This window comes from Hemitrygon akajei, chromosome 5 (genome assembly GCF_048418815.1).
Source record: "Hemitrygon akajei chromosome 5, sHemAka1.3, whole genome shotgun sequence".
Lineage (NCBI taxonomy): Eukaryota > Metazoa > Chordata > Chondrichthyes > Myliobatiformes > Dasyatidae > Hemitrygon > Hemitrygon akajei.
This window is the reverse complement of record NC_133128.1, coordinates 196,268,331-196,296,107: the sequence shown is the minus strand read 5'-3', so window position 1 is coordinate 196,296,107 and position 27,777 is coordinate 196,268,331. Positions and strand designations below refer to the sequence as shown.

The 27,777-nt window shown below is 38.1% G+C and overlaps 2 protein-coding genes across 5 annotated transcripts in view; one reads left to right on the top strand and one right to left on the bottom strand.

The window, feature by feature from the left end:
• Positions 1-5,382, top strand: part of tmem163a (transmembrane protein 163a) — a 235,086-nt gene extending 229,704 nt beyond the window's left edge. Inside the window, exon 9 of the mRNA XM_073047605.1 lies at positions 630-5,382. Coding sequence (XP_072903706.1) covers positions 630-690 — 61 coding nt within the window. The 3' untranslated portion in view covers positions 691-5,382. The remainder of the gene's footprint in view (positions 1-629) is intronic.
• mgat5 (alpha-1,6-mannosylglycoprotein 6-beta-N-acetylglucosaminyltransferase) overlaps positions 5,316-27,777 on the bottom strand; it is a 220,700-nt gene continuing 198,238 nt past the window's right edge. For all 4 annotated transcript variants that reach the window (XM_073047601.1, XM_073047602.1, XM_073047603.1 and 1 more), the window contains 6 exons: positions 23,904-24,053; positions 23,084-23,230; positions 20,632-20,748; positions 14,403-14,477; positions 9,356-9,513; positions 5,316-7,505 (listed from right to left, as the gene is read on the bottom strand). In XM_073047601.1, coding sequence (XP_072903702.1) covers positions 7,307-7,505; positions 9,356-9,513; positions 14,403-14,477; positions 20,632-20,748; positions 23,084-23,230; positions 23,904-24,053 — 846 coding nt within the window. In that variant the 3' untranslated portion in view covers positions 5,316-7,306. The remainder of the gene's footprint in view (positions 7,506-9,355; positions 9,514-14,402; positions 14,478-20,631; positions 20,749-23,083; positions 23,231-23,903; positions 24,054-27,777) is intronic.

Here is a 27,777-nt window from a genome sequence, read left to right as displayed (position 1 = left end):
GGTAGAGGCAGGTTCGGTATTGCCATTTAAAGCAAAATTGGATAGGTACATGGACAGGAAAGGAATGGAGGGTTATGGGCTGAGTGCGGGTCAGTGGGATTAGGTGAGAGTAAGCATTCGGCATGGACTAGAAGGGCCGAGATGGCTTGTTTCCGTGCTGTAATTGTTATATGGTTATATAAATGCTAAAGACAGTCACAGTGGAGGTATTCTTGAATGTGGATAATGTAACAGTCAACTTACACATAGTAGAAGCCCATAAACAAAAGTGAACATGATTTGATCTTTAAGTAATGTCGGATAATGAACAACTCAATTTTGTTTTTCACATGGTGCAATGTAATCTATGGTGGCAAATGCACTTTGTACATTGTGTTAGCCAAAAGAAAGCACTTCCATCACTGATAACCAAAACTAGCAAATAAGTTAGTTTGGTACCTACAATGTTTTGCTAGAGGCAGCCAACTCATAGCTACCAGCAGAAGGATTCACTTCTTTGATTTGTTAAAACTTTGTCTTTCTTTGAAAGATTTTGAGCAGGGTAAAATTCATCACTGAAATGGAAATGACAAATCCTGGCAATGACATAATAGTGGGTTATGATCTAATATTCCTGCTTTTTTTTCTAGACTTCTAGTTGACACAATCCCACGAATTAAAGCAACTCATAATTATGAAACCTTTGAGTGATGGACACAATGACAGCCTATAGTGATGCACAATTCCACGGGGAGGAAGATATAAGACCTGGAAAGAATCACTCAAGCAAACCAAATCACAGTAGTGACAGTAAATATGCTGCAGATGTCCCAGTGTCCAGTTTGAGACATAAGATGGTGTTCCTTGCTCTGCCTATTTGACAAGCAGTAAAAAGGTAAAAGGCATATTGTTATTGATTTAAAACATACATTATAATTATCAGCAGGAAGAGATACTAACCTCTTTTCCCACTCTACAAACACACACATACACCCCCTTCCACTGCTGATGTGGCCTACAAGTAGTAAATTAGGATTGTTGGAACCAAACTCAGCTCATATTCATATGGAATCCAGCAGTGCTGCTCCTGCCTGAATTCCAGAAAACGTATCAAAATTACTCCCTTTCCTCAGATTTCTTTTGATATATATACATCTAGGGATTAAATCTATATCAATTTTCCCCATAAAGCACATTTTGAGTGCATCAGTTAGCAAAATCACAGTTCTGTCAAACCACAGTTCTGTCACCTGCCATCTTCCTCGTATTTCTTCCAGCGTTAACACTGAACTGTTAAAGGTAACTCATATGATTTCTGTTGATTTGAATCTCTGATTTGAAATTCTACTTGTTATGGCAAAATGTGAGATACCTGTACATTTAATTTATATAAAAATGATAATTTATTGAGCATTGACAAATTTAATTTCACCAAATAGTTTGATGCCGATTATTTTAAAGAGACTAAATATCATTGAGAAGCTGTATTACCATAAAGGTTATCTGTGAATAGATTCCACTTCCATTACCAGGTCATACAGTGCTAAACTTTTGCCTCATTCATTGGTTTTCAATATTACTTTTGACAAGATTTGCAATTTCAGGAATAAACTAGATATTTCAACATGTTTACTAAAAATGTTGCAGCGGAACCAATCTTCACTTTTAGTAATTGCTGCCAATTAGGTTAGAACACTGAATATAACAGCACAGTATGGGCCTTACACCCAACCAATATAAACATACCCCATGATCAGGCTAACCCTTCCTAATATTGTGCCTATCTAACAGTTTTTCTATACGTCTCTGTGTTATCTCCATCCCCACCAGGGATGCAGGCACCCACCACACTCTGTAAAAAAAAAAAACAACTACCTGCTATCTTCCCTAAACTTTCTTCCTCTCACCTTAAATAAATGTCTTGTTTTTAGCCATTGCCATCCTGGGCGGGGGGTGTAATCATTTCTGGCTGTCCACTCTGTCTTGTCTCATAATCATAGACATCTCTATCAAGTCACCTTTTACCCTCTGTTGCTCTAAAGAGAAAAGCTCTAGTTTACTTAACCATTCCATACAAGACATGCTATCTATCCAGGCAGCACTCTTTAAAACCTCCACATCCTTCTTATGAGGTGACCAGAGCTGAACACAATAAGTATGGTCTAACCAGAACTTTAAGGAGCTGCAGCATTATTTCATGGCTCTTGAACTCAATCCTTCAACTAATATAGGCCAGCACACCTCCTGAACCACTATATCAACATCTGTGGCAACTTTGAGGGATCTTTGGATCCTGCTGTCATTGTCTTAGAACACAATAGCACAGAAACAGACCTTTCAGCCAATAAGCCTTGTACTGTTTTCATGTTCAATCTTCCAAAGTGTATCACTTGACACTTTTCTGTATCAAATTCTACCTGCCTCTTCTCTGACCAACTATGTATCCTGTTGATATTCCATTGTGGTCTACAGCCTTCTGGTTCAACTTCAAATTTACTAATCCACCCCTCCACTTCTTCATTCAAGTCATTTATAAAAATCACAAAATACAGGGTTTCAGAACAGATCCCAATGGAACACTATTGGTCACCAAGCTCAGGGCAGAATGGTGTCTATTTAGTACCACCCTCTACCTTCATGTTTCCTTTAATTCCATGACTCATGTCTTGCACCCCCCTCCCCCTTTCTTTCTCCCGAGGCCTCCCGTCCCATGATCCTTTCCCTTCTCCAGCTCTGTAACACTTGCGCCAATCACCTTTCCAGCTCTTAGCTTCATCCCACCCCCTCCGGTCTTCTCCTATCATTTCGCATTTCCCCCTCCCCCCACTACTTTCAAATCTCTTAGTATCTCTCCTTTCAGTTAGTCCTAACGAAGGGTCTCGGCCCGAAACGTCGACAGTACTTCTCCTTATAGATGCTGCCTGGCCTGCTGTGTTCCACCAGCATTTTGTGTGTGTTGTTTGAGCCTACAAAGTTATTTGTTTTTACTCTGACATTTCTTCCATAAACCAGAACGGTTTTTAATCTTGTTAACTGGACAATTTAATTAAGCCTGTATATTGTGATTTTTAGAGAAACTAATATATTGAATAATGATTTCACTGATTTCTCAGTTGATACCAGATTTGCGTATGTGTAGCAGAACAAAGAAATAATCTCCAATTTCAAAGGTCAAACCATGTAAACATCTTGTAGCTTGCAGTCAGTTACATGCAACCTTTTGGAAAATGTGAAAGTTCTCCAATGATTCAAATATTAGAGTGGTAGATGGTGTTGGTATAAAATAGCAAAAACCTCATTTCCTACAATAATTAGGTACAATTTGGTTGAAAGACTAGATTCTGCTTGATGAATCAATTCATGATCATTCTTAGTTTTGCTTTCTAGTGGCATTAAGCTATCTGGTGCCCTTAAGATGTTGGCCAATTTAGAATAAACTGATCAAAACCTTCCAATGGGAATTAATCTATAATGGGAACTGTAACATGGAATTCTATTCATTGTATCAGAAGAGCATCAGAAGTTTTTCATTGTATCATTGTATCTGCTAGTTCTGTGATAGGAATTTATAGCTTTCTCCAATTTGAGAATCAAATGTTTCACAATTCTAAATTATCTATTTTTTACCTTTACGACATGCAGTTATCCTTAATTCCATTACTTGTGTAAAATATTCCAAACGCTTAATGTTTACTTGTATAAGAAAATATATCATCTCCACTACTTAAAACTGTCAATTTTTAATTGTTGATTTCTTATAACAGAAGTGCTAGTTTAAAATCAAAAAGAATTAACTAGTTTTTCTGAGGGTTGAAGGGTGGACAAAACTGCTCAATTAGATTGGTAACCAAGGAAGAACATCATGAAAAATATTTCTTTTTTCGCCAATAGGATTAACAAAATGGAGCAGTTATCTGTCAATCATTTCACAATTATACTGATTAATATGCCTACTATGGGGATAAATAGGGTTTATATAGCTGTAAGAAGTTAAACTCTAGTATTGCTTTTCAGATGGTAAGTTTGTTCATTTTTAAACTATCACCTCTGTCGATAAGAGATCAATTAACAATTAACAGTCAAAATATTTGATTTTAATTTTGAAAAGACAGAGACAAGTTAAATAGACCTACGCCACTATTAGACAGAACATCTTCTCAATAATTTAGAGCACCATTATATTTATGATGAGAAAAACTTTTTTTTTAAACTCAGAGGAACAATGACAAGGCCCCAGGAAAATAAATGTCCTGAGCATAACAAACAACATGGGTCATTTTTATTGAAATCAAACTTCAAAATACTAGTTTTTATAACATGCTTTAAGATATTTTATATCATTTAAGTACGGTATCTAAAATAATTAAAATAGCTGAAATTAAGTGTCCTTTCCCCAAGGGAACTCAGAAAGAAATTTTTAAGTAATGCAAATAAAATTTGATTCAGTCTTGAAATCTAAATTAGGCCATTAAACCCTATCCAAAAATTAAACAAAATTTTAAATTCTTTACAACTGCGAGGATGAACCAAAGTAATAGGCAGGAATTGCTTCAATAAAATGAATATAACTTTTTTGCAATAGTAGAACAAATCAATGACATTTTAATGGCAGATGTCCCAAATCAACTTAAACAACACAAAATGATTTAGAGCCAAGGAATAATACTAAGTTGCATGGCTAAATGTTTATTTAAGTAGTTTTTAAATGACGGGTTTTAGATATAGGGAAAGAAATCTAAAAAGTTGCACCAATTAAAGCACAACTTCAAAGTTGTCACATATACATTCTGGGGTAATGTTCAGCGGGGGAAAAATCTAACATTAAAACTTTTGATTTTGGTAAAATATAAATCAAAGGCAGGGTTGTGTGCATGGTAACATTTTGTTCTCAGCTTAGACTGGAAGAAACTTTGATGAAGATTTCAGTTAGGTGAAAGCAGGCAATAGCTAACTTTGTTCTTGTATTTTAAAATTCTAAGGTATTTATATCATTCTGGAATGATCTTGAAATCCACAGTTGTTAAATTTTCGCATTAGAACTATCACAGCCTTAGAGGGTTTATTGAACCTCAGGGAAGGCCAGATTAGGTATTTATTTAGTGTAAATAAATGCATATTGTGAGTACAATAATTTGAGTTTAATTTTGTCTGCACTTTGCTGAAGTCCTCAGCCTATTATTTGAATGGAAACTGTTGTAATATGCTACAGTTACATAGAATCTATTGAGCACAATACATACATGTTCATGAACTGTGCTTGGAGTTTGAGTTGTTAATCTTACAAGTACTTTCAAAAATGTATTCTGTATGTTTACAAATTACAGTGTACACATCAGTGGATGAAATTTTCTTCACAGAAAAGATTTATTGAAAAATAAAGTCTTTTTTCCCTGCTGATCAAAACTGGAAACAATTTCTATGCTTGCAAATTTAGCTTTCAAAGCACACATTTCAATATATGCCATTTGCCAAAATATACAGGAAAATTATTTCCTCACTTAACAACACTATGCACAATCTAATTTATGACTGCCATTAAGTATATTTTTATTACAAGTTAAAGCAACTTTATTACCCTTAAAAGGCACATGATATACATTACATGGCATCACAGCCACAGAAACAGTTAATATTTACAACACAAAGCAAAGAAAGCAAGTTAGAGTACCTAAAAAAAACTTTATTTACAAGTGTGCAAACTTGTTTGGATAAATCTGCTGTTATGAGGCATAGCTGCTGTAGATTAACTGTACGTCACTGATTTTTTTATTTTTCAAAAGCCAGAGTTATTTTTGATCATTCCTGTATTCTCACCTTGATCAAACGTTATACATCATTCTGATCTGTGTTAATATGCAGGGGTACTGCCATCTGAGTTGAATTAAGTAAAAATGAAAATATACAAATTGTATGTCAAATGTTCTCTAAGGTTCATCCCATCTTTTCGTGGACTGATATTTTAAATGGTTTACAATATAACTGACATGAACCAGTAGCCAGTTCTGAGCTCTGATAGTTGACAATGATTTCCAACCACTATCACTAATTACAACCGAAAAGAAAGCCAGATTTTAGCTGTGCAGTGAAATTTCAGCTTTAATTTTCTGTCACTTTTGAAATGATGGGTTAAATATGACCAGATCATCTGATCAAACATTTTGATTTAATTAAATTTATAGAGAAATGATTGTGATTGCATTAAAGATTTGTAGTACACCCCCCCACCCCCAAAATCAGGTGACGAGACCATTTGCTACTGATTGTATGACAAAAATATTTCAATGCACTGCGTATAATATGTGTGTATACACCTGAGCCTGAAAAGAAAGTGCAAATATATGAAATTCTACTTCATTTCTTATGGTAAACTTATGATTATAGGAGCTTAAAAAAACATTTTACATCAGGGTGTTTATGTACAATTTACAATAGAAACCATTTCTCAAACAGCAGGTTACTACCTAAAATGCCCATTTAGCCAACTCATTTGTGGCCTTAAATACATCTGCTTAAGATCAGTTGACACTTTGGATCAGTTGCTTCAAAAAGCTGCTAGCATCTTAAATGATGAATAATAAAGCTAAAAGTAATAATCACCATGTAACAAAGCTTTCTGAATTCTCTCCAGCTCTTCCAGTAGTTCAGTTTTGTTTAAAAATCATACAAATGCTTAGAGCATGATTTAAAACGTAACATTCTATATCTTAGTTATTACTGTTAGCAATATCAACATATGGTCCTTTACATAACTGACTACAGTGTCCATGACTAAGAGAGGCAATTAAATTTGAAATAATGACCATCAGGTTTCTTTTATCTGGTATGATTATACTGAACCACTACTGGATTACTTCTAAATTGATATTAAGCCATTCTGTTGGGATTTTGTTTATTTCACCTGAATTAAAAGTAAACCAAAATTTACTAAGCAGCCCCTTACAACACGCTCAATTGTCCACCATTATTTACAGTTTATTTAGCTGACCAAAACTTTTCATATTTTATAACATTATTTTCTGAATTTAGAATATTTAGTAGTGCATCTTTCATTTATATCTATACACTCTCATCAAAAATGACTTTTATAAATGTGAAACTTAAAAAACAACACATTACTTTTTCCCATTGGGTAGATCTGTTTTCATGATTAACACTGACCTAGCCCAAATGAACAACATCTATTCTTTTCAAGTGAACCAGTGCTCTTGATTCAAACATTTTCCCTTGGTGTCTTTTTCAAAGGGCTCTTTCAAAATTTAACAATGTTTGGCCCTTATGAAGCCTGTTTTATTTTTTGCTCAAACTACATTGTAGGGATGAACAAGTGCTATAAGCATTCTTGACATAATGCAACCTGTCCCTTCATATAGTCTCTGCATGGACAGATCCTTTCAAATTTTTCATTTGAACCAGCACAGCTGAAAAGCAACAAATCACTCTGGAAAAAACAGTGCTTCTTCTTTTCGTCATAAGCTGGCACAACAATGTCACTTAGAGATTCAAATGACTGGCATTCAATTCCATATCTGCAAGTAACAACAAAATAGACATTAAAATCATTTAAGTTCTAAATCAATTTCCACACTCAGAATTGTTATCTTTTGCTATTTTCTAGTAATACACAAGCTTTTCAGAATAGGTTGACAAAGCATTAATACTATGTTGAAGAGAATGTGTAATCTATTATATAAGCACTAGTGCATTTAAAATCTTAATCAGGAAGACAGTGAAGAATTTCATTGTACTGTATTCAAAATTCAAAGTTACGTTATTATCAAAATACATATACATGTTACCATATATCACCTTGCGATTTATTTTCTTGCAGGCATTTACAGGGAAAAAGTACAATAGAATTTTAGCAAAAATATCACAAACAAAGAATGACAATTATCTTTGTGCAAATGAAGACTAGCTGCGCAAATATAAATAATAGAGTTCATGAGTTATAAAGAGCCTTGAAACTGAGTCTGGAAGTCATAAAATCAGTTAAGAGTAGTGGTGAGTGACGTTATCCACATCAGTACGGAAGCCTGATGGTTGTAGCGTAATAACTATTCCTGAATATGGTAGTGTGAGATCTAAGGTTTCTGTACCTCCAGCCCAATGGTAGTAGTGAGAAGAGGGCATGGTAGGGGTTTTTGAGAACGAGTGGCAGTGCTCCATGTAAATGGTACAGAGGACGTCAATGCAATGCAAACATCATTGTTTGCAGCCTTTTCCATTCCAGGGCATTAGTGTTTCCATATCAAGCTATGAGTAAAGATTCTCTCCACTGTGCATCAATAGAAGTTTTTCAAAATTTTAGACAGCATGCCTTCTAAGAAAATATGTCATGCCTACTTTGTGGTGACATGTGTGTTGGTCCCAGGGCATATTTTCTTAGAAGGCATGCTATCTAAAATATCTGTTATCTTTCCTGATGCTGAGTGAGATGTATTACTGTAGATGTCGGATTATAAGCCGCTACTTTTTTCCCACATTTTGAACAGCTTTGAACACTGCGGCCTTTACTACGGTGCGGCTAATGCATGATTTTTTTTCATGCCGCCAAAAACATTTTGCCTCGTAACAGTAGACCAATAAAATTGATGAGTAGTTCACAGAGGTCCAATGAAATTGTACGATAAATCAAGCGCACTTTCACAATTAAATTATTGTAAATCAGTCATTTGTACTCACCCTCATCAACATGGAAAACACTCGAAGAAAAGCATTGTGCTGCCTTTATGGCAGTTATTTAGTTTATAATATTTTCGCTTAGTAATTCATTTGTTAGTAATTTCTAGTTAAAGTTAGAAGTGTTTTAACTATATTTGTTTTCTGTACTACATCCCGGGATGCTATGACGTCACACCCGGTTTCGCCGCGTCTTGTGGGAAATACCGGTTTGCGATAAACGGGAAGGAGGGGGGCGAGCGGCATTAGATCTGAGCGAACGCTGCTTTTAAGTTAAAGGCGATCAATAACTTTTCCTGGTAGGCTGCAGTATATATATTTTTTACCAGTCGTTAGGAGATATTGGAATGTTGTTCAGTAAAAAAGTATATGCAACGTAATTTGTGTGTTACCGATACGTATGTATATTTAAAAGTAGCCGCGTTACAGGCACGGTTCGAAAAAAAGCATTTGCAATATGTATTTGTTTATGTTACCATATGGATTTAATTAAAAGTTTAAAAAATCCTCACGTGTAATATCTTTCTGTGTAAATATCTCATATTACAACGTGGGACACCTGCGGCCGAAAATCCGGTGCGGCCTGTACAAGTACAAAATTGATTTTCTTTCTAAAATTAGAGCCAGCGGCTTTTAATCAGGTGCGCTCTGTAGTGCGAAATCTACGGTACTCTATTATTAGGTTAAATATACTTACTTTTGCAAGTCGCTGTCTTTATTCAGATGTTGAAAAAATGATGGTTCACAAATTAGCTTATTCTCTTGACAGATCTGCTTACAGGACTGCTTGGGAGGTGCAATTTTAACTTGAAGTGCACTCAAAGGAGGCCACATCACTTGACCATGGCAAAAATCCTGTAATGTTGATTGGAATATGATAAACATGACAAAGTAGTCAGAGCATCTTTACTGAATTCATTCAGCAAAAGAAAATCTTTATTATTTATAGCAGAGTCTATCTGACCTAAATACAGTTTAAGATATTAATTTAAGTACCACATATAAGAAAAAAAGTGCTGGCTGTAATCCCACCAGGGTCTGTTGCAGATTTAAAGCAAGCTAACTATACATTTTAATAAAAACTAGTCAGCATATGTTCTGATGGCTTTTGTATTCTGATGATCTGGCAATTATTTCAAATATTGCTCTTTTTGGTCACAGATGTGTGCAATAGTCACACAATGATGAGTTAAAAAACACAAAATCAAGCAAGTATTCCTGCAAAGTGTTTGAAATATCAAATGATACATCGGCAAGCTTTTCCTATTACTCGAGGAACATCCTAGATGATTATACAGGAGTGACAATATTTATGATTTTCTTATCTATTTTAGCACAGCATGCAGGTGACCTGGGTTCAATTCCTGATGCTGCCTGCAAGAAATTTGTGCGTTCTCCCTGTGACCACATGGACTTCTCCCGTAGTCCAAAGATGAACCAGTTGGTAGATTAATTGGCTGTTATAAATTGTCCATGATTAGGCTGAATTAAACTGGTGGGTTGCTGTGTGGCATGGCTTGAAGGATTGGAGTGCCTACTCCATGCTACATCTCAATAAATTAATGTAAGTAATATAACTATGTTTTAACCATTAAGTCAATATAAAAATACCTCTGTTCTGCTGAAGAATCCATCCATTACAATGGAAGATTATTAAGTGTAATCAGAGCTTTGAAATGGATTTGCTGGTGCAGAAAAGGCAGTGAGGTAATTGTATTCAACAGTGACAACACACACAAAATGCTGGTGGAACACAGCAGGTCAGGCAGCATCTATAAGGAGAAGCACTGTCGACGTTTCAGGCCGAGACCCTTCATCAGGACTAACTGAAAGGAAAGATAGTAAGAGATTTGCAAGTAGTGGGGGGGAGGTGGAAATGCGAAATGATAGAAGACCGGAGGGGGTGGGATGAAGCTAAGAGCTGGAAAGGTGATTGGCGAAAGTGATACAGAGCTGGAGAAGGGAAAGGATCTTGGGACGGGAGGCCTCGGGAGAAAGAAAGGGGGAGGGGGGGAGCACCAGAGGGCGATGGAGAACAGGCAGAATGATGGGCAGAGAGAGAGAAAAAAAAACAAACAACTAAATATGTCAGGGATGGGGTAAGAAGGGGCGGAGGGGCATTAACGGAAGTTAGAGAAGTCAATGTTCATGCCATCAGGTTGGAGGCTACCCAGCCGGTATATAAGGTGTTGTTCCTCCAACCTGAGTTTGGATTCATTTTGACAGTAGAGGAGGCCATGGATAGACATATCGGAATGGGAATGGGGTGTGGAATTAAAATGTGTGGCCACTTTCTACTTTCTCTGGCGGACCAAGCCTAGGTGTTCAGCGAAATGGTCTCCCAGTCTGCGTCAGGTCTCACCAATATATAAATGGCCACACCGGGAGCACCATACGCAGTATACCACACCAGCCGACTCACAGGTGAAGTGTCGCCTCACCTGGAAGGACTGTCTGGGGCCCTGAATGGTGGTGAGGGAGGAAGTGTAAGGGCAGGTGTAGCACTTGTTCCGTTTACAAGGATAAGTGCCAGGAGGGAGATCGATGGGAAGGGATGGGGGGACAACAAGTGGACAAGGGAGTCGCGTAGGGAGCGATCCCTGCGGCAAGCAGAAGGGGGGGGAGGGAAAGATGTACTTGGTAGTGGGATCCCGTTGGAGATGGCGGAAGTTACGGAGAATTATACGTTGGACCCAGAGGCTGGTGGGGTGGTAGGTGAGGACAAGGGGAACCCTATCCCGAGTGGGGTGGCGGGCGGATGGGGTGAGGGCAGATGTGCGGGAAATGGGAGAGATACGTTTGAGAGCAGAGTTGATGGTGGAAGAAGGGAAGCCCCGTTGTTTAAAAAGGAAGACATCTCCTTCATCCTGGAATGAAAAGCCTCATCCTGAGAGCAGATGCGGCGGAGACGGAGGAATTGTGAGAAGGAAATAGCATTTTTGCAAGAGACAGGGTGGGAAGAGGAATAGTCCAGGTAGCTGTGAGAGTCTGTAGGCTTATAGTAGATATCAGTAGATAAGCTGTCTCCAGAGATGGAAACAGAAAGATCAAGAAAGGGGAGGGAGGTGTCAGAAATGGACCAGGTAAATTTGAGGGCAGGGTGAAAGTTGGAGGCAAAGTTAATGAAGTCAACGAGCTCAGCGTGTGTGCAGGAGGCAGTGCCAATGCAGTCGTCAATGTAGCGAAGGAAAAGAGGGGGATGGATACCCGTATAGACTTGGAACATGGACTGTTCCACAAAGCCAACAAAAAGGCAGGCATAACCGGGACCCATGCGGGTGCCCATGGCTACATCCTTGGTTTGGAGGAAGTGGGAGGAGCCAAAGGAGAAATTATTGAGAGTAAGAACTAATTCCGCTAGACGGAGGAGAGTGGTGGTAGAGGGGAATTGGTTAGGTCTGGAATCGAAAAAGTGAAGAGCTTTGAGACCGTCTGGGTGGGGGATGGAGGTCTATAGGGACTGGACGTCCATGGTGAAAATAAGGCAGTGGGGGCCAAGGAACTTAAAGTCATTGAAAAAATTCAAAGCATGAGAAGTGTCACGAACATAGGTGAGCAGAGATTGAACAAGGGGGGATAAGACAGTGTAAAGGTATGCAGAAATGAGTTCGGTGGGGCAGGAGCAAGCTCCCTACGTGACTCCCTTGTCCACTCGTTCCCCCTCCCCCCATCCCTTCCCACCGATCTCCCTCCTGGCACTTATCCTTGTAAGCGGAACAAGTGCTACACCTGCCCATACACTTCCTCCCTCACCACCATTCAGGGCCCCAGACAGTCCTTACAGGTGAGGCGACACTTCACCTGTGAGTCGGCTGGTGTGGTATACTGCGTCTGGTGCTCCCGGTGTGGCCGTTTATATATTGGTGAGACCTGACGCAGACTGGGAGACCATTTCGCTGAACGCCTAGGCTTGGTCCGCCAGAGAAAGCAGGATCTCCCAGTGGCCACACATTTTAATTCCACGTCCCATTCCCATATGTCTACCTGTGGCCTCGTCTACTGTCAAAATGAATCCAAACTCAGGTTAGAGGAACAACACCTTATATACCGGCTGGGTAGCCTCCAACCTGATGGCATGAACATTGACTTCTCTAACTTCTGTTAATGCCCCTCCTCCCCTTCTTACTCCATCCTTGACATATTTAGTTGTTTGGTTTTTTTTCTGTTTCTCTGCCCATCACTCTGCCTGTTCTCCATCTTCCTCTGGTGCTCCCCCACTCCCCCTTTCTTTCTCCCAAGGCCTCCTGTCCCATGATCCTTTCCCTTCTCCAGCTCTGTATCACTTTCGCCAATCACCTTTCCAGCTCTTAGCTTCATCCCACCCCCTCCGGTCTTCTCCTATCATTCCGCATTTCCCCCTCCCCCCACTACTTTCAAATCTCTTAGTATCTTTCCTTTCAGTTAGTCCTGACGAAGAGTCTCAGCCTGAAACGTTGACAGTGCTTCTCCTTATAGATGCTGCCTGGCCTGCTGTGTTCCACCAGCATTTTGTGTGTGTTGTTTGAATTTCCAGCATCTGCAGATTTCCTTGGGTATTCAACAGTGATCAATTTTTACTATATTTAAATACGGTATATTAGAGGACTATAATGTAATAAACAATGTCAGCCCAGCATCAGAAAGAAAAGAGCTCATGGCAAAAGAAATTTAAGTCTAACCCTTAAAGTCAGAGATAAAGAGACAACTTGGATTGGAAATGAATGGGTCATGACAAAATGTTTAAGGCTAGATTTGATATACTATTATATTTTTCTCTACAAAATCTTTTAATATGGCAACGACAAGGTCAGTGTGGTTCCATTACAGGTCCTGATTTCCTGAATCCTGAACTAAAGGTGGTGAGATAGATGCATTCATCATCTAGGGAATGCAAGCTCATTTTTATTCAAGAATTTATTTAATTGACTATCAGTAACACAACCACTAGAATATTAAAAACCCACCTGATTCATCAGTGTCCTTTTAGAAACCTGTTCCTATTTAAACTAGCCTCTGAAATGGTGTTCAGGGACAATTAGGAAATGGCATTGAATGTTATTCTTGCAAAACAATACTGTATGAATAAAAAATATATTGAGAAAAAGAGCTAGGAAGTTAATGATAGGTAGAAAGTAAGCCCCTCAATCCATTGCTGTCCCCTTACATTTATAATTAAAATGGTTCTGTACCATATAAAGGGGAATTAAGGATGTAAATCTCATAGTGCGAACTTAAAAATTCTGTGAACTACAGTCAAAACCTTGAAATACAATTGCTTTAAAAAAATTGGTCTAAAATGAAATGTTAAAAATCACTGCTTTTACTTGATTTTTAAGATGGGCATTAATTGGACTGGAAATTCAAACTAGAAAGTAGAAAGCATATCTGCCAACAAAGGTTTACTATCCAATCAATAAATTACATCCTGGAAAATAGGTATTATTCAGCTGGCTGAACCAAAACCAGTCTTGTTTTGAAGTAGAAGCAGTAATAAATAGGAACTTTATTTCTACATAGTTAAAGTTTCAGAAATTAGTTTTCAATATATCACAGATTAATAACAACAAATTGTTTTCATGTATTAATTCCATTAAACTAACAATAACTACCATTATCTCAATCATTGTTCTCTTACTGGTTAAAATTTTATAGTAACCGTTTTTAAAATCAAACAAAAACAATGACATGATTAAAAAGGATTTTTTCGGGAATTCCCTGAAAGTAATACTCGAATGCACATGAATGGACAATAAAAACAGAATTACCTGATTTTCAATAAAAGCACTGACTCTCTGCAACATTCCTTCACAGTTAAATTCGTAGGGCAAATATGGCTCAATCTATTAAAAATAAAAATATAGCTGAATCAACTATCAAGTGCAAGTAGATCATTTCAAAGGTAAACAAATAATGCTTCAATGCTAGGATTCGATCACATCTGAAACATTAGAATTATTGGAATGTGTACCATAGTAATATGAAACATTGGAAATCTCAGACGATTCAATAGAGGCTCTTCATTGGAACTATATTCAGAGGCTTGACAGACTCATTATTTCGTCTGCTAAAGAAATCCAAGCTGAAAGGATTGGTCTTTATTTCATGATCCTCAAGGAAGTTGATCGGCATTGGTCTCTTATTATCACCAAATTTGTCCCTTAATCTGTATTTCACTATATAGAAGCTAAGCTTCTTATCAGCACAAAGCTCAATAATCCTTTATATTACTTACCCACAAGAGCAAATTTCTGGTATCTGCAGAATATGTAAAATACATGATACTTTTCACAACCTAAAGTACTTTATAGGCTCCTGTATTTCCTCCCTGACAGAAGTAATGAAAATAGGGCATGTCCCAGATAGTGAGAATCCTTGACGATGGATAGCACCTCTCTTTGAAGATGTCCTCAGTTGTGCCATTGGTGGAGTTGGCCTAGTTTGCAGTCTTGGCTTTGGAGACTCCATACCAGGCTGTGATGCAACTAGTCATAATGCTATCCACCATAAATCTATGGAAAACTCTTCTGGTGAGATACCAAATCTGCTCAAGTTTCTAATGAAGTAGTCACTGGTGTGCCTTCTTCATGATTACATCAATGTGCTGGGCAAAGGAAAGATTCTCGGAGATGCTAATACCTAGCTCACTCTTGCCAACACTAATCCTTCAATGAACACTGATGTATCCTTAATTCTTCCCTTCCCTGAAGTCCACGATCAATTTCTTGGTCTTGCTGACACTGCGTCATGGTTGTTGTTGAGACACCACTCAACCAGGTGATCTATCTCCCTCTTTATATCTTCCACATTGCTATTTGAGATTTTACCAATAACAGTGGTATCATCTGCAAATTTATAAATGTCATTTGTGATATGCTTATCCACACAGTCGTGAATGTGGAGAGAGTAGAGTAGTGGGCTAAGCATACATCTTCAAGGTTTTGCCCATATTGTCAGAAAGGGGGTATGTTATCATGGATGAAAACAGAGAGGATCCAGTAGCAAGAGGTAAAGAGGGATATGTTTTGAAACTTGGTGAATAATACTGAAGGTAGTAAGATGTTGAACACCGAGCTGTGACCAATAAACAACAGCCTGATATATGTTTTGCTGTTATCTAGGTGCTCCAAAGTAGAGTGGAGAGCCACTGAGATTGGGTCTGCTGCAGACCTATTGCAACAGCAGGACCAGGTCCCTAATCAGGCAGGAATTAATTTGAACCATAACCAACTACTCAGTCCTTCATTACAGCAGATGTGTGTGCTTCCAGCTGACAAATCATTGAGGTAGCTCACCCTGCTCTTCTTGGGCACTAATTTGATTACTGCTCTTTTGAAGTAGGTAGGAATATTGAGAGGATGAAAATGGCCTTGAACAGCAAAGTTCATAAGGCATATGAGATGCTTGCTTTCATCAGCCTTGGCAAGGATTGTACAAGTTAAAATTTCATGCTACAGTTGTATAAAAGATTGGTTTGGCCAATTACATGTACATCAAAACATACAATGAAATGAGTTGTTTGCATTAACAATCACCACACCCAAATACATGATTGTGTTGGAGAGACAGCAGAGGAGATTTAACAGGATGCTACCTGGATTTGGAGTTTTATGGTTATAAGGAAAAAATGGGGATTTCCAGTTGGAGAGGAGACCAAGGTTGACCTGACAGAGGTAAATAAAATTGAGGGGGACAGATAGGGTAAATAGTAAAAATATTTTCCTATGGTGTCTTGTCAAAGACAAGAGGAGAGAGATTTAAGATGAGAAGTAGGATGCTTAAAGGGGATATGATGGAAACTTTAGTTACACCCACCCTGCACAGAAGGTGGCTGGAATTTGAAAATGTGCTACTCTCACAACATTTGGGTACTTCCATATGGACAACTACCGGTACTTGAATAACCAAAGCACAGAAGACTATGGAGGTAAAATGAGTCTGTGTTGGTAGTTACAGTGGGTGGCACAAACATGGTGGGCTACAGGGCCTCTTTCTGCGCAAGAGAAATCTATGGCTGAAAAGCTAACATTTTTTTCTCTTTCATGGGTTTCCGTAGCTGTAGAGCTAGATTATATTGATACAAACTCAATTGCTTTCTACACAGGATAACATAAAAGCATTTCATTCCAAATACTTCTAAATGTTCTTCATTTGAGTTTTCAAAGTCCACTCTTCACAGCGATATGAAACAGTGAACATTACAAGCTTTGTATAACCCGATCTTGGAGCAATATCCCTGCTCTTCTTATTGATATTATGCCCCCGGTTGGTATGTACAAAATAATTTTCAATGATTGAAGTAGCATCCCAGTCACAACAACATGACAAAGGATCCCAAATTATTTGAAATGCAAGTAATTCTTCAATCACATGATAATATTATTCACCATCTTACAAATAAGAGATAAAATTAAGTTCTTACACTCTGCCTAAAGATAAAAATTCACAAACAACAAAAAAAATCCACTCTTACTTAGGTCTAATTACGTAATTTTACATAGGTCCAATAATGTAACATTTGGTAGGTCCAGTAACATAAACTTTCAAAGAGAAATCCATTCTTACGTAGGTCCAATAAACCATAAGATAGAGGAGCAGAATTAGGGCACTTTGACCCATTGAGTCTGCTCCACCATTTCATCATGGCTGATCCAATTTTCCTCTTAACCCCTATCAAGAATCTATCAACCTCTGCCATAAATATTTATAAAGATGTGACCACCACAGCTGCTTGTGGCAAAGAATTCCACAGGTTCACCACTCTCTGGCTAAAGAAATTCCTCCTCATCTCCGTTCTAAAAGTACACCACTCTATTCTGAGCCTGTGTCCTCTGGTCTTAGACTCTCCCACCATAGGAAACATTCACTCTATCAAGGCCTTTCACTATTTGAAAAGATTTCAATGAGGTCACAGTATTTCCAAGTGTTATATCATAAGGCACGGAGTGTGAGAAATAAGCTGGATGATCTTGTTCCGAGCAACAGAAAATCTGCAGATGCAGGAAATCCAAGCAACATACACAAAATCCTGGAGGAACTCAGCAGGTCAGGGCATCAAAGGGTATGGGAAGAAAGCAGGGGAACTGGGATGACTGGAAGAATTGGATCAGTCATGATTGAGTGGCGGAGCAGACTTGATGGGCCAAATGGTCTACTTCTGCTCCTATATCTTATAGCCTTATGATAGGTGAAACCAAGAGGGGAAGGGATGAAGTAAAGATCTGGGAAGTTGATTGGTGAAAGATACAGGGCTGGAGAAGGGGAAATCTAATAGGAGAGGACAGAAGGCCATGGAAGAAAAGGGGGGAGAAGCACCTGAGAGAGGCAATGGGTAGGTAAGGAGATAAGGTGAAAGAGGGAAAAGGAGATAGGGAATGGTGAAAGGGGAGTGGGGGGCATTACCAGAAATTTGAGAAATCGATGTTCATCCTATCAGGTTGGAGGTTACCCAGACGGAATATAAGGTGCTGTTCCTCCAACCTGACTTTAAGATAGGTGGAGTGGTAGGTAGTTCTGAGGAAGCAATGTAATTGTAGAAGGAGCTAGACAAATTGGAAGAATGGGCAAAAAAGTGGCAGGTGGAATAGAGTGTTAGGAAATGTATGATCGTGCATTTTGGTAAAAGGAACAATGGTGTGGACTATTATCTAAATGGGGGGGAAATTCAAACATCAGAAGCACAAAGGAATTTAAGATTCCTTGTACAAGCTCCCAGAAGATTAATTCACAGATTGAGTCTGTGGTAAAGAAGGCAAATACAATGTTGCCATTCATTTCAAGGGGAAAAGAATATAAAAGCAAGGAGATAATGCCGAGGCTTTATAAGACACTAATCAGTATTTGCTGAGTATTGTCAACAGTTTTGGGCCCCTTATCTCAGAAAGGATGTGTTGTCATTGGAAAGAGTCCAGAGAAAGTTCATGAGGAATGAAGGGGTTAACATATGAGGATTGTTTGGCAGTTTTGCACCTGTACTCACTGGAATTTAGAAGAATGCGAGGGGTGGGGGGGTAATCTTATTGAAACCTAATGAATGTTGAAAGGATTAGATAGGGTGGATGTGGAGATGATGTTTTCTATTGTGGGGTTATCCAGAACTGAAGGACAGAGCAAAAAAATTGAGGGGTGACCTTTTAGAGCAGAAGTAACGTGGAATTTTATTAGCCAGAGAGCAGTTGATCGGGGGAATGCTCTGCCACAGACTGCGGTAGAGGCCAAGTCCACTGATCAGTCAGGGCATCAAATAGCAAGAAGGCAGGTGTACGGGGTTGAGTGGGATCCGGGATGGACTGGCAGAGCAGGCTCAACGGGCTAAATAGCCGAATTTTGCTCCTATGTTTTATGGTCTTATCATTTACCAAATACTGTATTTATCGACTTTAAATAATCTAGCTTCCACTACTTGCAGAGACAGCGAATTTCATAGATTCACCACCATTTATGAAAAGCTATTTCCACATAACTCAGTTTATAATGACCCTTATATTGTATTGTGCTCTTACTGCAATCTCTTCCAGGTGATGCCTCACACCTTATGCAATTGTAACAAAATCTCCAACCACTTTGCAATCCCTCCTTAAGTATTTGATGGACCTGCCTATTTTCCTGTTTTTTTTGGCAATTTATGCCACCTTAACACCTAGATCCCTTTGTACTTCATCCACTCATAGTCACTCTGCATTTAGATCATAATGCCTCGATTTCTCTTACTTAAGTGTATGACATTATGCCACCACATTAAAATCTGTCTGCCTGTCTATACTAACACTAACTGTATCCCTTTGCAGAGTCACTGTATCCTTACCAAAACATCCCCTTCATCATAGGCAAATTTCCAAACCATACATAATGTTCCTTCCTCCAGATCATTAATGCATTGAGTCAATTGTAGGCCAAGAACTGATCCAGTCCAAAAAGGACCTATTTATTTCAACTGTTTTCAATAAGACAACTCATTCCGTCATGCTTCCAACAACCCCATGGGCTTTTAATTTAATCTATGTGGCACTTTTACAAGTCTCAGTGCCCTGTCAACAAACATCTCCCCCCTTTTGTGTTCAAGTTCTCCTACAATAAATAACATTCCAGCAACTCTTGTAATTACTGACTGTGCTAGTAGATGACCCTTTGGTGAATCATGCACTAGGACACCAGGATCCATCTGTATCTTAGAGCTCTGCAAACTCACACCATTTGATTGGCAATTTCCCATATTGTGCTCCAGTTGCCAACCTAGCACACGTATACTCAGTGGCCACTTTATTAGATACCTCCTGTACTTAATAAGCTGGTCACTGACTGTATGTCCCTTTGAGGACACTATGTGCTCTTCAAATCTTATATTTGTTGAAATAATCTCTATCCAACAAGGCACTTATTTTGGCTGATAGCTTTCAAATATTTAATCAGTGTTCCTGTCTTCCACTTCACTAGACATTTGGATGTGACAGCACAATGGCACAAATGCCTTCATCATTCACCATTCAATAGCAAAGCCTACAGCGCTTTTTGTCTTAGTGTACTTTCCTTTAATGTCACCAAGTCTGAAAACCAACAATTTGTTGAAGGTCTTGAACATACTTTACTTAGGACCTGTGACTTCCTAGTCCTCCTGAACAGAGCATTCCAAAGAGTTGCAAAATTCTACTGTAGGTTCAAGAATTTTTTCTTGAATGGATGACAACTTATTTTGAGACAGACTCATGACCTGGCTGCGGGAAAGTATTATTAAGCATCTATCCTCATAATGTCTATCAGTGTTCTGTATGCTTCAATGACATTACCTCTAAATCCTAAAAAGTAAAGACATATTCTGCTTAATGCCTCCTTGCATAACAGTTTTTCCAGATTCCAGTATAGACCAGTATGTGCAATTGCCCAGTTTTAACTGTTTTTAAGAAGCATAATAAAATAATGGTTTTCTTACCCTGTCTCATCATTCTCAAATAAGCACCAAATACATTACTTATTCTGGTTTATATTTCATAGTGAACTTACCTTCTGATTAAGAATAGCCTTCACGGCTTGCTCAACCTCTACAGGATCATCAATGTTAACAGTCCACACATGAGGTTTCCCAATATATACTTCTGCATATGGATGTTGTGAAGTCAACTGCAAGAAGAAGTTAGACTAATTTTCAAAGCAACTGCAGAATTAATTACAATATACATCACATCGTAGCTTTAGAATTTAGGACAATTCCCATAGTGCTTCAGGAGAAACTATATTAAACAATATTTGTTACTATGCTACATATTAAAGAAACTTTTAGTCAAAATACAGATTTAAAATAAGAAATTGCATATTTAAAAGGGGAACACAATCTCCATTTACAAATATGTTCTACGACTACAGGCAGTATAGAAAAAGCTATCAAACTAAACCAATAACTTTAGCCTAAAAAGTTTTTATTTCAAAGATAAATTGTTAGATCTGTTAGAGGTGAGCAAGAGCCCTAAACTTTACAGTGAAATAGTTAATAAATGTTGATGACATTAACCAACTGACCCCTTCTTCTTGTCCTTTCTCTTGGAGGGTGGTGACACCCCAAGGATGGTCAAACCAAGACCATTAGATACATTTAAGGTGAAAAAATAAATATAGAAAGATTGAGGAATTAAAGGTTATGGAGGAATGGCACAGAAGGAGCTGGGGCTGAATACCTTAGCCCTGTTCGTATTTTGTGTTCTTTCCTACTTGGTATTATGTCCTGCAGAAATGGCCCTGGGCCTCTACAAAAAAATCAGGTACCAGAGAGAACTGGACAAGTAACTGAACATCTTTATAACCAAACACGAGGAAATCTACAGATGCTGGAAATTCAAGCAACACACACAAAATGCTGGTGGAACGCAGCAGGTCAAACAGCACCTATAGGGAGAAACACTGTCGACATTCAGGACTAAGGGTCTCGGCCCGAAATATCGACAATGCTTCTCCCTATAGAAACTGCCTGATCTGCTGCGTTCCACCAGCATTTTATCTTTATAACCAATCATGCTTAAGTACTCTGAAATTAACACCACATGGTACACACAAGGAAATTTAATTTAGAATGGCAAAGACAACATCAAATCAAACTCAGAAAATGATGCTGTAAGGCAGAACATATACAGATGACCTGGAAAAGGTTCTTCTTTTTTTTCATGCTGAAGAGACTTTTCTCCCCCTCCAAATCCAATGCAGAAAATCTCCAGCAATTAAAACCTAAGACAACTACATCATTGAAAAAGTATTTAGTCTTAACATAATTTTTGGTCTTGAGTTTGCTTTGTACATACAGTGAAAGCACTGCAACTTCATAGGATATTTTTTGATAACACAAAGGTGCAGGAAAATAAGTTATAATTAGGATCCAAGGAAGTCATGAGAGAATAAGTGAGCAGGTAAAGATCTGACAAATAGAACAATGCTGGAATATGTAATATTTCCTCTTTTGGTAAGAAAAATTAAAAGAACCTTATCTACTGAGATTTTGCACAGCACTGAGGTATTAGAGATCTGGGTAACATAGGACGATTCCCAAAAGGTGAGTGCTTAAAACAGCAAGTAATTAGGAAAGCCAACAACAACATTATTATTTATCAAGAAAGGAATCAAATATGAAAGTATTTGCTTCATCTGTAAAGGCAGTAGGTGAGAACAAACACATCAAAAGTACTGCACACAGTACTGGTCTCCTTATTTACGGAAGGGTATTAGTTTATTGGAAGCAATTCAGTGAACATTTACAAGACTGAATCCTGGAAATGGTATTTTGTCTTGTAAGGCTGAACAGATCAGGCTTCTAACTACTGAAGTTTAGGGAAGTAAGCTAAAACGGTCTTGACACGTGGATAGAGAGAGAGGAAAGTATCTCTTCAAGAAATTTTAGAATTGGGCAGTCAACTGTTTAACAATAGATTCAATCCCTTTTGCATAAAAATGAGGTGAAAATATTTTCTCTCAGAACGTTGAGATTCTTTAGAACTCTGCTCCCCAAAGGACAATGACAGCAGTATAATGGGACAGGCAAATAAACACTCATTTATCATTGGGCTGAAGGATTAAGACTGGTAAAAGGGAAAGTAGAGGCAAAGTTATAATCAGATTGGGTATTAAGGTGATGGAGTAACCTACTGTTCTTAATTTGTATTTATGTATGCATCAATGGAGAGTCGGCCAGCAAGATGGCATTTTTGCAAAGTCAACCTAAATTTCTGTTACTTCATTCATTGGAGTGGCACTTGCACTGGAATAACAACAAGGGCTTTTGATTTCATTGAGTTGACACCAATGTTTGGGCCATTTTTGAATACTTAAATTATATGCCAAGGCCATGTAAATTTCCAAATGTACAATTACTAAGTAATTGCTGCCTTTATAGAACGATTACAAGAACATAGGTTTCCTCCAATATCCCAAAGTTGTTTTTCTCCCTAACTTCCAAATCTCAAGATAAGCTCACCTCTCTCAGAGTTGGCTTTCCTTTGAAAAATTCAGTGTTTTTACTGCTTTTAGGTGGATTGAAGCGTGGATTTAGAAATGCACATCCATTTGCAATGGCTTCCAAAGGAGCTGGTCCTTCATATGGAAAACCAAGACCAACAAATAACTGTAAAAAGAAGACCATAAGATGTTAAATATTTTCGTAAAGTTCCTGTTTTGTGAAGGACATAAGTTTCAGAGAAACACATTATCAAGAATAAATGTCAAAAGAAATTTATACACTACTACAGAGGTTTAGTTACTGGACTACTGAAACCCTCGGCCACAAACCTAGAATCCTACCACAGCAAAAATAAACCTGGAATAAACAGAGCATCAAATATTTATAGTTCATTTAAGGGGGCTGTTGGATGTAAAAGAGGGAGAACAACTTAACATGTAATTTAGTAATAAGAACTAAATTACTATTACATTCTGGGCAGGGTAAATGATGAGAAACAAGATGGCAGCAGATCAAGACAGACATCTTCACTCATCTGCAAATTTTTGTTATAACCATTACGTCAATAAATTCAGAAGGTCAGTTGTTTAAGTGAGGAGACACACTGCAAGATGGTGCAGAAAGATAGTGAACGCTGATTTACTGGCAAAAAATCCAAGTGGGCTCAGATTAACCATCTTCTTTATCTATATTCTATATTATATTTTTAACCTATGCAGAACAGCTAGAATTTAATATACAACAGCAGAAGCAGTAGATCATTTGGATATTAAGCCTTAATGTTACATCCTTTGCCAAATCAAAATGTCAGCTACACATAAAGCATCATATTTTGCACCTTAGTTTCTCGTAGAAGAAGCTGAAGGTCATGCCCACTGAGAATTCCATGGTTTTTCACGTAATTAGGAATGTGGACTGTGCTACTTCCATGAACTGTGCCATGGACTTTTGTGTATGTGTGAATTATATCCAAGTAAGATCTTTTATCCTGCAAGCAACCAGATGAAAAATAATTAGCTTATTTTACATTGGCAGATAAAATAAATTAGGAAACATCATTCAGAAAATAATAAGTCTTGCTAAACTACAGACTGAATTTTTACTCCTGCTGGAGAACTTGCTGTAACAAGGGTAAGCAGCTCCATTATGCTCAACACCAAACATTTAGAGACATATCCAATTTGCCATTCGATATATTTGATATTTAGATCAAACTTAAAAATCTATTTCAAAGGAATGTCAAGTCCATAGCATGAAGTTTCACACTTTAAGTTTGTAAATGTTAATTTTTATCTCACATAACTATAATTCATCCAAATCAGGCATAACTTATTTAGAGGAACATGTTACAAAGGAAAAGGGATCTAGCCATCACTATAAAAGAGGATGTCGTAGCGCAACAGGGCAGAGCACAGGTACAGCTGGTAAATGGAAAATCTAACAGAGTATAATACTTTCCGTGAGAAAGGAATTCAAAAATAGAGAAGTTACGTTTCAGTTATTTAGGACAATGGTGAGATCACATTAGCGGTATTGTGTACAGTACTAGTCACTTTATTCAGCAACAGTGCTAACGCCTTTGAAGCAGTTCAGAGGTTTATTGGATTAACACCTGGAATGGGAAAGTTGCTAACAAGGAAAGGATTGGTTAGTTTTGTATCTACTGGGGTTTAGTAGAGAGAGACCAATTGAAAAACAAGATCCAGGGTGTTTATGACAGGGTTTAGACCACAGCACCATTCAATATAGGAGCAAAATTAGGCCATTTTGGCCCATCAAGTCTGCTCTGCCATTTCACCATGGCTGATTCAGTTTTCCTCTCAGCCGAAATCTCCTGCCTTCTCCCCATATCCCTTCATGGCCTGACCAATCAAGAATCTTTCAACCTCTGTCTTAAATAGAGAAGACTTGGTCTCCACAGCTACATGTGGCAAAGAATTCCACAGATTCACCACTGTCTTGCTAAAAGTTTGGTAGAAGCCACCAATTGAAGACAAATGAGACAGATTCTTTCTCCCCTTCATGAGTGTGAATCTTTTATGAAGGACAGATAGATAGATCATTGACATGCAATGGGGTGAGAAGTTACTGAGGGTAGATGGGATTGTGGAGTTCAGGTACAACCATATCCACTATAAAGTTACAAGGTCGATCATGGCTGAGGGACAAAGAGGCCTGCTTCTGTTCGGAACTTCATGTCATCAAATAGTCATACAGCATGGAAACAAACCTATCAGCCCAACTGGACAATGGCAACCAATCTATGTTAGTCCCATTTGCCAGCATTTAGCCTATAATCTTCTAAACCTTTCCAATCCATGTACCTGTCCAAAAGTTGTTTAAAAGTTGATATTTTAGCTCCTTCAACCACTTACTCTAGCAGCTGATACTTAATAGATACCACTTTGTGTAAAAGAAAAATTGCCACTCTCCCCTCTCATCTCAAACTTACGCCGTCTAGTTGTTCATTGCTCGACTCTGGGAAAGAGACAGAGTGCACTCGACTTATCTCTGCTCCTCCTGATTTTACACAGATTACCACTCAGTTTCTTGCACTCTAAGAAATATGACCATAGCATGTGCAGTCATTGCCTGTAATCCAGTCATTAAAGTCCAGACAGCACCCTTCTAAATCTTCTCTGCACTCTTTCCTGTTTAATCACATTTTTCTTATAGTAGGGCAACTAAAACTGAACACAATACTCTAAGTGTGGTTTGTTTACCAGTTACTTATTTCCAATAAACCATGTATTTGTACTCAGCACTACCCAAAGTCCTGCCATTCACTGTGAACTGCCTTGTCTTCAACTTTCTTGGACACCTCATCAAAAAACTTGTTTGTATGACATGATCCCTCATGCACAAAGCTATACTGACTACTGCAATCAACACATCTTTCCAGAAGTATGCACATCTTATCCTTCAGAATCCTCTCTAGCAACTTACCTACCTATAGATTTTAGACTACCAGTCTGTAGTAGTTCTCAGGATTTTCACCCTCTGTGATGAAGGCACATTTCCTACCCACCATTATACTAGCACCTCACCTATGGCTAACAATGATGCAAATATCTCAGCCAAAGCTCCCAAAATGTCTTCTTCAACCTCCCCACCACTGTTCTTGGATAAACCTGGTCAGGTCCTGCAGATTTGTTTACATTCATACCTTTTAAGACATCCAGCAACATCTCTACCATAATGCAGACTATCCCTGTCTATTTTTCGAGTTCAAAAGTCTTCAAGTAAAAAAAAAAGGAAACCCTACCCATCTCCTACCGTCTGCTTTGGTCTTTGATAGTCCTTATTCTCTTAATACACATATAAAATCACTCTGGATTTTCCTAACCTTGTCTGCCAAAATTATTTCATGCATCCCTTTTTTCCCCTCCTGAGTGCCTTCTTGAGTACATTCCTGCATCCCCTATACTTCTCAAGGGAGTCACCTAATCCTAGAGACACTACTTGACCAATGCCTCCTATCTTCTCTTGGACAGGACCTTCTTAATTCTCAGCTCTGTACATAAAACCTCTCTGAATTATCCTTCAATAATTTCATCTCTGACTACTGCAGTGATATTTCCCTTAATGAATTCTTCTGCCTCTATCCTGGCCAAAGTAACTGTGACCTGATTATCAAGCCAATCCTGTCTCTCCCTTAGTCATGTTCCATAATGCCTATAACATCCCACTCCCACAAAGCTATCCAAGCCTTAAGTCCATCCACCTTAACTGCAAGATCTCCTGCATTGAAATAAATGCAATATAATCCAATGGGTTTTCCTCAGTCCATGCCATTCTCCTACTTGTCACACCTATTTAACTTGCTGTCACTGATTTCTGCATTATCTTCAGCCTCTATTTGTCTTCTTGATACTTGGAATTCCAAACTACTGTCAGTCTAGTTTAAACCCATCCTAGCAAATCCATCTGCCAGGATATTAGACACCCTCTAATTCAGGTTTAACATGTCCCTCTTGTACAGACCAACTCTGCCTCAGAAAAAATCCCAATGGTTGTAATATCTGAATCCTACCAAAAAATATCCAGCCATGCATTCTTTTGCAATATGCTCATATTCTTACCTTCACAAGTATTTTTTAAACCTTGTCACTTCATGCCATCCAGTAAAGGTAATTAGTTTTATGTTTAATAAACAAATGTAGAGAAAACTTATTTTAGCAAATTTAATATTTCAATCAAATATTTTTTCTTGCTTCATCTGAAAATTTTACAAATATTTGATGATGATATTTTATTTTAACTTCTGGATAATTTTCCAGTTTGAAGTTTGGATGAATTAATTCCATTCCTCTGAAATGTGCAATCTTTCTGGGTGGAAATACTTTAAAGATTACACTGCTCATTTGATTGAACTCAGTTAATTACTTTCAGAAGAGTTAATTGAATTGGATCTGACATACACATTTTGGAATAGACAATGAATGGAAAACAAACCAGTGAATTTCCAACATTATATTCATTACTGTTGTGAATCTGCATTTAAAACAACGAGCTCTAAGACACAAGAATTTTCAGATCTACTTTGAACAGACTTAAGAGAAAACTGGCTGTATTTTAGGTCAACACGAGGAAATCTACAGATGCTGGAAATTCAAGCAACACACACAAAATGCTGGTGGAACACAGCAGGCCAGGCAGCATCTATAGGGAGAAGCACTGTTGACGTTTCGGGCCGAGACCCTTCGTCAGGG